The 13,611-nt window shown below is 39.7% G+C and overlaps 1 protein-coding gene across 1 annotated transcript in view; it reads left to right on the top strand.

Moving 5' to 3' along the window:
- The window catches only part of b3glcta (beta 3-glucosyltransferase a), a 101,445-nt gene extending 90,677 nt beyond the window's left edge, over positions 1 to 10,768 (top strand). The window contains exons 12-15 of the mRNA XM_080459361.1: positions 4,808 to 4,907; positions 5,385 to 5,504; positions 8,479 to 8,623; positions 10,215 to 10,768. Of these exons, the coding sequence (XP_080315487.1) occupies positions 4,808 to 4,907; positions 5,385 to 5,504; positions 8,479 to 8,623; positions 10,215 to 10,382 (533 nt within the window). The 3' untranslated portion in view covers positions 10,383 to 10,768. The remainder of the gene's footprint in view (positions 1 to 4,807; positions 4,908 to 5,384; positions 5,505 to 8,478; positions 8,624 to 10,214) is intronic.
- The last annotated feature ends 2,843 nt before the right edge of the window (positions 10,769 to 13,611 follow it).

The following is a 13,611-nucleotide window of genomic DNA, read 5'->3' as shown; positions in this document are numbered from 1 at the left end:
TGTAATAACTTACCAATTGTGTAATAGGACATTTGATTTGATGATGTAATAGTTTATTACTTGAAGGATTAAAGACATTTAAAGTCATTTCAAAACAGTAAAAAGTGTAGCCAAAGCTTGAAAATGGAGGGAAAACCAACACTTAAAGCTCCTTCAAAAAGAGCCAAACTGGTTAAAACAGCTGAAATGTCAAAATTTTCAAAAAAAACCGCTGGAAACGAAGGTTGGAACTGCTAAAATCAGGTACAAAAACTGCTGAAAATGTAATGAAAGATTCACCATCCTAAATTGTTTTCAAAATATCAGTTTATGTTCATACATCCAAACTATACATGAAGCTGAAGTTTGCCTCATTTTAATGATTAAATGTGTTTTGTGGCTCCAGTTAAATTTGGTTTTGCGGAAAGTGACAAAAACATCTCTTTTGGTCATGAAGGTTGCAGACCCCTGATCTAGAACTACTGACACAAACTGCCTGTGATGGTTCTGAGCGTTTGGGGAAAATATCAACTAAACACAATAATACAAGGAAGATTTAATTAAAGGTGGCGTCACCAAAGCTGATACGCCGTAAAGATCCGATTTCATATCGACTTTAACTCCCCGGTTTGTTGTGTTCGTTGTACGCCGGCTAATAAACGTAGTGATGTTTTGTTTTGTCCCGTGGAGTTTGGAGCTGAAAAGTGAAGCCCTACTGTCGAGGCGTCTGACTGAAGTGGACTGTTGTTTTGTTTAATTTGTCCACTTCTCATCACTTGGAAACAGAAACTGATATCCCAAATCATGAAATGTTGTTGGCGGTGATATTTTATCTTTGTGAAACAGATCCGGGGGGGGGGGGTAATAAATTGTTCTCTCATTTGCAGTTTGTGTGCTGCCGAGCCAAGAACACTGGAGACGGCTTTTTGTTTTTTTGGTTTTTTTTCTCAAGACTGGAGTGGAAGTCGTGCGGCGTTTCAAACCTTCTCATTTTACAAAGCTCGACACTTTACCCAGACTATCTGCACAGTGGGTGCGACTTACCTCTGAGTTTAACGTCTTGTTCAAAGAAACGTCTCTGCTTCTCTGAACTAATCATTTCTCTTATTGCTTTTTTTTTTGGAGCAAAGTCTTTCCAACAGTTTGGGCAGAAGAAAGTTTTGGTGGTTTATTAGTTTTTTCTATTATTGTTATTATTATTAAATAAATAATTTTTGGGAAGGAAATGCTGACATTGGCTGCGGTCCACAGTCCATTATTAAGGCAGCAGGGGTCTTCTCTGGTTTGGTGGACAGCCAGAAACTGAGGCGCCGCACATTGCCAGTCCAATGGACTCATTAATAGATTTCACGTCCAGCATTTCTACCGTAGCTTGACTCTAATATCTAGAAAGAGAAATGCTGACTATAACTGAAGATAACCCAGAGAACATAAAGCATATCATGCATCATCTTTTAACTGATATATTCAGGGGAAAGCCATTGGCCTTCTTAACAATCAGATCAGCGCTGAGATGATATATAGCTGAGGTGAAAGAAGGAATAAGCAGTTTATCTGTCTTTCGGTGTGCCATCAGCACATGTATAATTTATTTTCCATTCCCTTTCACTGACTTCCATCCACTTCTTTCACCAGACCTCGAGGTTTATGCTAATCATACTCGGAGCATCCTTGAAGTCCGTCATCAGGCGTCGATATGTCAGGAGTCGGCGCGCATCACCATTATATTGCGTTTGTCTGTACCCGCAGAGCCAGATCTCTAAACTGTACCGTGTGTTGACAAGCTCACCAAAGAAAATGAGGGAGTGTAGAAGCAATAGGGTTCATGCGGGCAGGGAGGCATGCGCAATTATTCTGGAGACTCCCGATAAAAATAAAGAAGACTTTACTAAATAAATCCACCACTTTGACTCTGAAACAAGCATTTCCCCCCGATTTACAACCTGTCAAGCCGTTTCCTCACCGAGAAAAATGAACTCTGGTGAGAACTTGTGCAGCCTTACTGTATGTATGTATTTTGAAAATGGAAAAAGACACTCAGTCGGAGGTTAGAATTTTAGATCGTCTAAGCAAGTTGGAGGCAGGAATGATGCAAGACCTTGAAACCTGTGGAAGTGGCACTGGGACTTGATCAAGCAAAGCACACACACACTTGTCATGGTCAAGTGTGTTACACCCACCTTCAGTTTGTGAGAGAGGAACTTTGAACTGGATTAGGTTTTGAATATAAATATTCGTTTGGATCTTTTAAAAGATACTGCATGAAATTACAAAGAGTAAACCTGCAGAGTTTCTCCAGACTATTAAACATGACTGACTTCCCCCAAACCAGATGTAGGATTACCAAGCTTGTCTGGAGATCTGCGTCTGAAAGTCTACTTTTTGGGATTTTATTCCTGTCAGCAGTTCAAGGTGTCCCTTCTTATTCTATATTCAGATACCTGGGTTGGGGAAAGAAAAAAAAAAAAAACACCTTGGGTGCCTCATAAATAAAACAGTAGGTCCTCAGTATTCTTTGTGATGCTTGCCACCAGGGATTTCCGTGTCTCAGCTCTCAGCCATGATGGCGTGAAGTGCAGATATTCAGATGGTTGGATTTCGTTGCTTTCCTTGCATTTGTTGCGTACTACCACATCACTGTTTGTGTTTGCAGCGGTTGGCAGAACATTTTGTTCCATCTGGCCGTCATGTCAGACATGCCATAGCGTAAGTTTGTTCCTCCTGGCCCATCATGCCGAATATACCTTATTATTTCTTGGAGGTGTCAGGATGCAGACAGTGGGTTGTTGTTGTTGTTTCTTTTCCCTTTTCCCACACAAAGCTCAAGAGGACATATTGTGTAGAAAAGTGCAACCTGATGCAGCCTGCGACACTTTGAGAAGCCGAGTCGTTTTATGAAATAGCCCCTCAAATGCGAGGGCACGGCTTTGATCTCCGCAGTGGCTTACGTGCGCACAAACAGCTTCATGTACCTTTGAGGTATCCTTGAGCAGATAATACAGTTAGGATTCCTGCTTTTTATCCACGAGAAATTGAATACACCCTCGTAGGTTTCAGGCAGAAAAGTCCTGAAAAACAAATCATGACAACGACTTGTTTGCCGCCGTTAAATGTTTGACTTTCTGCGGGGGCTAATTGTTTTTATTGATTAGCATCCTTGTTGTCAAAGCTTTTAGAGCGTGTTCTCACTTGTCAGGTTTTTAAATGAAGTTAAACGAACCCTGGTGAGATTGCTTTGTTAGGGCGCTGTACTTTGTTAAAGTGGGCTATAACCCTTCTGCTCGATGTTGGTGGTTTATTTTACTATATAGGGATCAAATGTGATGAAAGGTAATTGTAAGCAGACCAGATTAACACATCGAATAAATAACTGGAGTTTAAAATTGTAAAAGAGAGTCATTGAGTTAAACCTTTGATTTAATTGATAATAGACAAAGATGAAACCATCAAATCATTGAAAAGAATGAAAAACATTTAAAGTACAAGAGTGGAAGATACAATGCAACATAAAATACATTCTTTTAGAGAAAGGCAGCCGCAGACAGAAAGATCTTCAGCCTCATTTTAAGAGAGTTGGTGCTTTTATGTAGTTTTCATGACATTTGTTCCAAATATTTTTGGCATAAAACGAGTTTCTGCCTGTTTGGTTCTGACTTTAGTACCAGAAAGCAGTTTGGATCGAAACTATAAATCTATAATCGAGATCTATAAAGAATTTCCCCCTGGGATGATTAAAGTGCTTCTGATTCTGAAACGATTCATAGCTTTGGAGACCAAACAGGCCTCCAATATTCATTGTCGTCGTGCATTTTATTTTGTTTGTCTCTTAATTGCCTGTTGAAACTCGCCTCCCCGACTCACAGTGCCTTTCAAGCACACGTTTGATGATCGATTCAATTTTATTTTGTCCTTGATCTTATCTTCTGATTTGTTGTGCACTCAATTGGAAGTCTTTTGACCACAGTTTTCTGTCTTTGTGCTGCATCAATCCCGACAATGAGTAACACATTTTTATTTACATTAGATGGGAAACCGATTTCTGTTGTGACCACACAGTTCTCCCAGATCAGCAAGTCTCAGCCCTGGGAGTTCCGATTGCAGGATTATTTCAGGGAGCCATTAAAAACAATACAATTTTGACTTCTTTTCTTTTTTTTTTCTTCAAATAATGATAAAAAATTACAATAATAATAATATTTTACCCTTAACTAGTGCTGTACCCATCCACACACTAGGATGAAGGAGCGCTGCTGTTACAACGGCAACACCAAAGAAACATTGTCCCCGTGGAGCGACAGTTATACGTGTAAGAGCAGTGTTGTGTCTTCCATCGACCTGTTGTGCTTTGAAATATTCTAAAAAGCATTGTGTAAGAGGTGTCATGATGTGACGTTGCATCACTGACATGCACACAGAGCTCAGTTGGAGGCAATGAGCCGTTTAAATGGACCCGATCATAACAAAGTGTTTACATGACGTGATTTCAATTAGTTATTTTCATTTCATTAGCCCATGTAACCAGAGCTACTCATGGAATCGTTCTCTCTCGTGCCTCAACTGAAGATATTTTGGATTACACGAAGAAAACGTTTCAGAGTGTATGTAAGGAACCACGTTTTGAAAACTACTTTTTCTTGTAATAATTGACAGATATTCTTGTTGCTCTTGTCCTGCCTGTGTCTTGAGTGTAACCGCTCCGCTCCGACCAAGTACTTTATTTTCCCTTCTAATGGGCCTCGTTTATCTTTGTGAAGTAGAAAACAACACTTTGTCAATATGTGATTAAGTTGCACCGGCCGTCGTATTGATGTTGTCTGTCTGTTTGCAGGCCACTGTGGGAAAACATTTGCGATCCTTCAAAGATTTCTGAGCAGCGCCGTCCCAAACACCAAGTGGCTTCTCATTGTGGATGATGACACACTTATCAGGTATACAGTCTCTTCCATGATCTGGAAAAGGGTTTTTCATCTCTCTCTCTCTCTCTCTCTCTCTCTCTCTCTCTCTCTCTCTCTCTCCCCCCCTTCTAAATGACATGCTTTCATTTATCTCAATGTTTGACTGACATTTTTTCATAACTGTTGTAATAGATTCTGTCTCAACCATGAGAAGGTTTGCACAGTGAGTGAGAGAAGCTCCCTGGAAGGAAGTTTCAGAGATATTACCACCCTGTCGAACATTTAAAATCCTCAGTAGATAAATTCATGTCCAGCCGGCTACACGTTCTGTTCTTCATGTGGAAACCTCTGGATGTTGTAATAGCCTCCGAGGGAGGCCGTTATTTCAGCCCGTAGTTCGGACCGTCTCATAAGTGTGTGTGTGTGCAGACCTGTGATGATGATGATGATAATGTTGATGATGATGATGATGAGCGTGTGATGACTTTGATCGTTGCTTCTTTCCTGCAGCCTCCCGAGACTGCAAGTGCTGCTGAGCTGCTACAACCCCTCTGAACCGGTGTGCCTCGGCGAGCGCTACGGCTACGGCCTGAACCAAGGCGGCTACAGTTACATCACGGGAGGCGGAGGGTGAGTTTCACCCCTGAAATGCATTGGGCATCGTAATGAGAGGCCGCGGAGGAAGTGCTAAGTGTGTAATGAAGAAGCTGTAATCTGTAATTTATAGATAAACCGTTTCAGCTCGGTTTGAAAGTGGGAGGCCACGTTGCAGTCAGAGTACTTCATAAAAGTATGTAATAAATGACCACAGCGTGAAACTGCCGTCATGGGTTAACTGGACGAGACAGGCAATCAATTCAGTAAAAAAAAATAAAAAATGTATAAAGCACCTAAAACAACACAGTCATCTCAAGGCACTTTTAAGGAGAAATCCTCAACTATTCCACCCGAGCAAGCAGAGGAGACGGTGGAAAGGAGAAACTCCTTTTAAACAGGATGGAACTTGCAGAACCAGCCTTAGAGGAGGAGACATTCTGCCTAGTCTGTATAACTATAGCCGTGATGTCCAAATATTAGCCGTGCTGATTGAAACGGTTTTGTTGGGAAATCAAATTATTACCTAAATAAAATTGATTATGGTGTTGCCGTTCAATCATCCCCCAAGCCAGATTTACAACCCTTAACCCTTGTGTACGTGCGTGTGTTTTATTTATTTATTTATTTTTATTTTTCCTTTAATCTTGGACACCTGACATTTGTGGAAACGTTCTTACTGCTGACCTTTCACTCACTCACTCACTCACTCACTCACTCACTCACTCACTCACTCACTCACTCACTCACTCACTCACTCACACAGAGTTAATTCACTAATCTTAGATAATAACGTGAGTTTAGCAATCACAACATATTTCAAATAAAATGCAGCCATTATACCTATATATATAAAATTATATATTTTCATACAACTACACACAAAGCATTCAGGTTTCACACTAACACATGCAAGTTAATTGTAAAAAAACAAAACAATTCCTGTCCAATATAACACACACAAAAGTTCTTCGCAGTCACTTTGGTGTGTCGTTCCTCCTGTTATCCACCAGGTTGCATATGAGTATATCACTGAAGATATCAGTGATCCAAGTTTATCGCATCGGAAATCTATGTTATCAGTGATTTGGAATCCAAACATCCAATCAGTCCACACTGCCACAGGAAACGTCGTCACAATCAACCAATGAGGAGACCAATAAGCCATCATGCTTATAGCCAGAGCCCGAAGGCCTTGTAATCCCTCGCTGTTGCACCACGATACGGTCGCACAGGGTTTCTACTGTGTAAAAGACTATGAAACATCCGGACACCATCGTGGCTGAGTTATATTCCCAGACTGTTTCCCAACCGCACCCAGCGTGTTGGCAGATGCTGATGTTGAGCCCTGGATACCAGTGTTCCTATACCACTAAAACTATTACCACTTTACAACAGCTGGACAACAATATCTGAGCAGAGCAGGTAATAAGTGAATGAGGAGCTTTGTCATTGAATTAAAGTGTTATATAGTAATAGGTTTGTCTCCATTAGAAGCTACGTCGCACATTTCAGTTGCATCAGAAGCCTCTTTTCTGAAGAGCAGTTGCATCATATTGAGTCGAGGTGGTCAGACAGGAAGTCCTGCATATTAAATTCAATTATTTTCTCAATTAAACATCTTGAGTTGATGGCGGATTGTATTTCATTATCTCAACATAAAGCTAAACCAAATGACAACATCAGCATTGATTCTAAAATGCTGTGATTGTTGAAAAAGCAAGTCTTGTTTTTTATTGTTTGACAGTGAAGGTATATTTACATAAAGTATGGCAATGTCATGTTTGAGGGGGGAAAATTTTTAATTTCCATTGAAAATTTGTAACAGTATTTTATAGTATTAAATTGCATTATTTAGCCCCAAAATTGTATTTGGAATTCTAGTAAATTTTATTTGGAAGTCTGTTTCTTCATGGCACCACAAATGTGTGGGATGAGCAGCTGAGCACAGGATATAAGTTGAGAATTTGTCCAAATTGTCTTTACCAGTGCCCACAAATTTTTTTTTTTTTTTTTACAGTTCCTGGTGTTGTATGATTGAGGTCTGAAGAAAAAACAAATAATCACTGAACTGTTGAATGCAGAACCTGGTTGGAAATGGACAAGGAGATGTTGGTTTCTCGCAGTGTCTCTGTGGTTATTCAAGCTATTTCTCAAAAAAATGTGATTGATGTCAAGCATTTTATAAATTTTCCATGTTTGTGTTTCAAGCCTATGCTTCCATCATTGAAGTAAAAATGGTAACAATCTCTGTCAGACAGAGTAGCTCTTTAGTATTGCCATTATATAATGTTATACTGAGTACAACCAAAATACTCTGCCACTGCTTCTCATCTCAATTCCTAAATGCAGCATAAAAAGACTTTTCATTGTGTTGTCAACAAGCATTGTTCCAACGAAGAAATAATCCACCGAAGAAATGCAGTGAGTTGTTCTTTGTACATCCCGAATCAACTCACTGTTACTTCTCACCACATTTCAACTTTTATATCCTCATGCAAGGAAAAAGCTATAGGTCAGCTGACTAAACAGCCAAGATAGAAGATTTTGCCCATTTGGCAAACATCTGTGGTCAACATTGGTCCCGGGCTCTGTGAGAAACTATTTAGGAACACTTCAGTCGACGTGGCAATTTACAACACTACTGCTGCCATTTTTCGTAAAGTGATTTCTCCTTTTTAAAAAAAACCTGTTTTGAGTGGCAACCAGCGATTTTCTGGCAGCGTAAAGTTTGTTTTTTTCATATGTAATTGTTTCTCATTCCAAAGATGTGTCACATCATCGCTGTGCAGAGCAGAGAAGCTGGAGGACAAAAACCCACATCTCAATAGGCGGTTTCAATCTCATCCCTGTTGCACTCTCCGAACAACTCAAACGCACACAATGAAGTACTGAGATTATACAGCTGAACGTTATACATGTTATTTTCTGACGATTACCAGCATTTGCCTCGGAGTTGATGATTTACTGCGGAGCTGAAGTTTGTTGACATGCTGGTGTTTTGCTGCAGCATGGTGTTCAGCAGGGAGGCGGTGGTCCAGCTTCTCAACAGTGGCTGCAAGTGTTACAGCAACGACGCGCCGGACGACATGGTGCTGGGAATGTGCCTCAACGCTCTCGGCCTCCCCGTCACACACAGCGCCCTCTTCCACCAGGTTGTATTAACGCACTTATATTTTCATTTTGAGAATGATATGCATAGTATTTAAAAAAACATTGTTACTCTGCACAAGCTCCAAATGTAAAAGAGAAAATCCTCCACTTTAATGCAAAATCTTCGAAATGAATTCACAATATTCAACGTGGAAATTTAAAAGTCAAAACACACATATAAAAGCCACAACTTTCAATGTAAAAGTCACAACACAAAGACAAAGGACACTACAACAATACAGAAGCCACGACTCTTAGATAAAAGCCACACAAAGAATACTAAAGTCACAACACAAGTAAAAAGTACAACACAAAGACAAAAGCCGGAACACAAAGACAATAGTCTTAACATACTTTTAAGAAAAAAAAGTACAGAACACAAAAGAAACTAAAACGGTCACTCAGTAGAGCGCAGACCTTCGCCAGCGCCACATTTGATTTCAGAACCGAGTTAGCATCACTAGCATGATAGCCGTTAGCTCATATCAATGCTAACTCAGTAGGTCAGGCAGCTACATCAACGTGTGAAACACTGAGCAGGGAGCGTCTCCGTGGCAACAGATACTGATCTCCTCCATCAGGTGCCTCTCTCATCCCATTTGTATGAATATATAAAAAAAATCTGTTTATGAAAAATCTGTGTTGTTGCATTTCCTGACAGGTTTTCCAGAGTCAGGTTGAGACCTCCGTCTTAATGACAGGCAGTAACACAACTCGCTCATGAGTGCTATTCTAAAGTCTTACACACCCACACAGGTGTTTCTGCAGTCTTTCCAGCTGATTTTACCTCTGCTCACGCTGCAATCGAGTGCTCTATTAGATAATCTGTAATCGTGGTGACATGCGTGGGAAATGCGTTTATAAACACACGGTCTCTTTACTAGTTTACAGAATATATGAAGAAATGAAAAACGCATAAGGCTTAAACGCACACTGACATACCTTCTCGGGCTATATTATGTAGTTGCACATGCCAGAGCTTCTCAGAAACATCAGGGTCAAAAGTATAATGTGGCTGTTGGTATGAATTGTAATTACAAGCCAGAGACCGTAAAGTGTCTCTGATACGAAAGCGCTATTTCATGCAGATTTAAGCCTTGCAGAGATATCCACGGCAATGGAATATGTGAGGTCGGTCACAAAGCTTTATGTGGGTTTAACAGACAGGGTTTTTCATAGCAGACACTTTGACTTGTAATCATAGGAAAAGTGCCAGTTTTTAATAGGAAATATAATGAGCTCAATGTACAGTAGCTGCAGCCGCAAGCTAAAGTAATCCCGCATCATTAATCCTGTTTGTTCCTGCTCTGACCTTCCCAAAGCCTTTTTTGTAGTTTATCCCATTTAAAGAAAATCCCCAGAAGACCGAGTAAGACGACAAACAGTTCATGTGTCTATCAGTACAGATAAGGAGAAAACGCTGTGACCGTGCAGGACCTTTAAAAAAGACATCATAAGTATCACATTCTCTGTTTTCAGTCGCAGCATTTCACCATAAACTTTCAGTTTTCTCGCCTTCAGTCCTGCTCACTGCACGCACTCTCCTGTGACTGCTTCCAAATATAAATTACCGTACTCAATCTTACCTTACAGGCGCGCCCAGAGGACTATGCCCAGGACTTCCTGGCGCATCAGGTGCCCATCTCTTTCCATAAACACTGGAACATTGACCCCATCGCCGTTTTCTACAAATGGCTGAAGGATGACACGAGCACAAGCGCCTCAGACGAACTTCACAAGAGGACTAAGATTGAACTGTAACGATATTAAGCACACGACTCACCTGTATGAATATGTATTTATGTACAGTGTGTGTGTGTGTGTGTGTGTGTGTGTGTGTGTGTGTGTGTGTGTGTGTGTACTATGTCATGGAAACATAATGTATTCACAGATGTAAATGTTTTTGTATCGTTGATGTTGATGTTAATAAGAGTGCGTGCCCATGACTGAGATGCATGTTGAGTTTATTGTTTGATTCATGGAAATATTAATAAAAGTGTGTGTGTCTATTTATATCATATGAGTATTCCTAAACCTTACAGAGGAGCATAACTTGTTCTCTGGGAGATACCGTATCTTTTAGAAATGATCACTAATGCTGTACAATGTGCTCTATTTTGACATAAAAGTACAAATATTTGAAAGAGTTTGGCTTTTCAGTTTTATTGGAGACAAAGTTCAAGATGGAAATAACCCATTAATGCAGACGTTCACAAACTGGGGTCTAAAAATTGATAGAGGTTGACCTATATTGGCTTCAGTCAAAGAAAACCACGACAAGATACCTTCTAATACACGAAAATGACCGCGAAATGCCAAGTGCTTCGGTTTTTGGTTTGGCCTTGCTTATAGGCGTGTCCTCCCATGCTTGACTTCACTATAATATTTTTTAACAATAAGGGTGTCCCCACCTTTTTCTTAATCAGGAGACACTGTAAGGTGGAAAAATGTGACCCACTGCAACATTCATTACAGGATAAGTATGAGCAAAAGATGTTGATACTATAGAAGGGCCAGACTTTTTAGTGCAGCATTAATAAAGTTTTCTAAGAAAGGATTTCTCCATCTCGGAGTGGCATGGGGCCCATTCAAGTATGAACACAGAAATGAACTCTTGGTTTAATTCATATCTATAGTAAGAAGTGAACCACTTACATACAAAAGGCGTCCGCTCTGCTGTAGTATCTCAGTTAACAAGCTATAGTTGATAAAGTCAGTATTATACTTTCACAAAACAATTGTTTTTCAGGCTTTGGTGCCACTTTATTTTGAATACTTCACCATAACTTTTGCTGCAGGCAGTAAAGCTGCTGGACAAGTGTTTTGTTCTGCCTATTAGGTCCTATTAAAATCACTGACACATTACCGCCAAGCTAATATTTACATACTTTTTTCTAGTATGATGATTATTTATTGGCCTACAAAAGAAAACACTGTACAAATAACAAGCATTATATCAGCCACTCGAAGTCATTGTAACAAGGTGCAACACCTCTTTTGCACTCATAATTAAAACAAGCAAGAACACAAAAAAATGTGTTTTTAGTCACATAAAGGAAAGAAAATACTTGTTTATATACTTGCATTTATAGTTTATTTTCTTTATAGTTTAAAGTCAAAATTCTGAGGAAAAAAGTCAGAACTTTGTTATTCACAGTGGCCCTATTCTTCTGAGTCTGAATTCTGTAAAAACAAAGAAAAAAAAGTCAGAATTCTGAGTTTAAAGTCAGAATTCTGCGGGGAAAAAAGTCAGAACTTTTTCATTAACAGTGGCCCTATTCCTCTTCCTTATATGGTTCTCATGTCCCACTAGTGGAAACCTGAAGATTTTTTATTCTTTTTTGCGGCCTTCGGTGTGCAGACCCCCATCATTGCTCAAAAGCACACTGAAGGTCTGTAGTTTCACCGCCAGGTGCAAATAAACATATCACCTTCAAACTCCATCAACACCTTCATTCCATTTTTTGGCCAAGCCGTCTGTTTCTCCGAGGTCACTCTGACCTCAAACAGAGCCACAGGAGCCACAAAAAAAATGAGAGCCGACCTTATTTCATAGATTCTTCCTTGTAAAACATTTTCTGATATCCTGAGGTGTGCAGTAGAAATGAGTTTTATCGACATCAATAGCAATTTCTCATTTTCACTTTTTTCCCTCTCTGTCTCATAATTAATTGGCAGACTGTAATTTGCTGACCATCATTAAAGGTCTTTCAAAGACCTTCAGCGTCAGTTGAAGAATTAAACATTTCATTCTCTGGCTGTTTGCCAACTTGAAAAATTAATTTGCAGTTGTAATTATTCACTCTGAATGAAACTTTTGGAGACTGCAGCTGGATAATGCTCACTAAAGATTTAGAGAAGCGGAGGATTAAGAATGGCATAATATTAATTAAATTCATTTGATAAAAAAATGAAACCATTAATAAGAGAAAACTCATTATTGTCACTGAAATGCAAACTGTGAAAGTGAGAATGCCTCATCCACTTATGGATTTCGTCAGCTTGGTGCTGCTAAACTTACACAATTCTGATGGCACAGTGAGCTTGTGCAAGTTCATGAAAAGTCTAATAGCTTCAGGCATTTGAGTCAGTGCAATAACTCAAGCAGACATCCCCTAACACACCTATTGTAACCTATTTGCAGAAAACAAATTAAATTCCTGGTGGGACTCACCCACACACTGATGAGTGGTGGTAAGACAGTGTTTCGCACTGAGGGGAATTCTCAGTATAATTCAAAACAGCATATGAGTAACATTGTTTGAAATTTGCTCCTTAGGTCTTTGTCCAAAACAGCGGAAGAGGGATGAGTGTATCACCATAATTCCTCTAAAGCACATCCTTTCTTGTCAAGTTCAGCCAAGAGTCTGAGTTATGGCAACGGGTTTCACAAATATTGAGGATATGAACTGTACATCCTCAGAGCAGGGAAAAAATGTATTCTTTAATATGTTTCACTTTTCATGATGGAATTTTTGAAATATTTTCTGAAGATGTTATGTGAAAACATAAATGCTGCTGCAGGGCCTGTCCACCCTGCCAAGTGCAAAAACTCTGAAGAGGAAAAACACAGGACTCTTTATTTCTATATTTTTGGGTTTCAGAGAAAATATGGAATCACATCAAAGAAGCTGAATGTCCCTGCAGAGAAATCCCAGTTTTTATTGACGTGACATGAGTGTGGTTAGTTGCAGGAGCAGTACACTCTGCAGAAATATGTCTAAACCTGCTAAAACATCTCCTGTGAAATAAAATTGCTGTGGGTTAAATTGGGAGCAGCAGAAATCACAGTGACAGACTGTAGACGCTCTTTGTCTTCTTGTACATTTTGTCCTCCTGAAGCAATTCACCACACTGAAAGTTTAACATGTCATTTGTCTCTGCTTTCCACTTTTGGAAGTGAAAATGTATGCCCAAGTGTACTTTTTTTCACACTATCCTGCAAGTTTTGACTCTGGTATATGCTGATGGAGTACCAGCTGGAGCTGTG

This window comes from Lipophrys pholis, assembly GCF_963383615.2.
Source record: "Lipophrys pholis genome assembly, chromosome: 3".
In the NCBI taxonomy this organism is placed as follows: Eukaryota; Metazoa; Chordata; class Actinopteri; order Blenniiformes; family Blenniidae; genus Lipophrys; species Lipophrys pholis.
The sequence above is the reverse complement of the archived record's forward strand: the minus strand, read 5'-3'. Positions and strand labels throughout refer to the sequence as shown.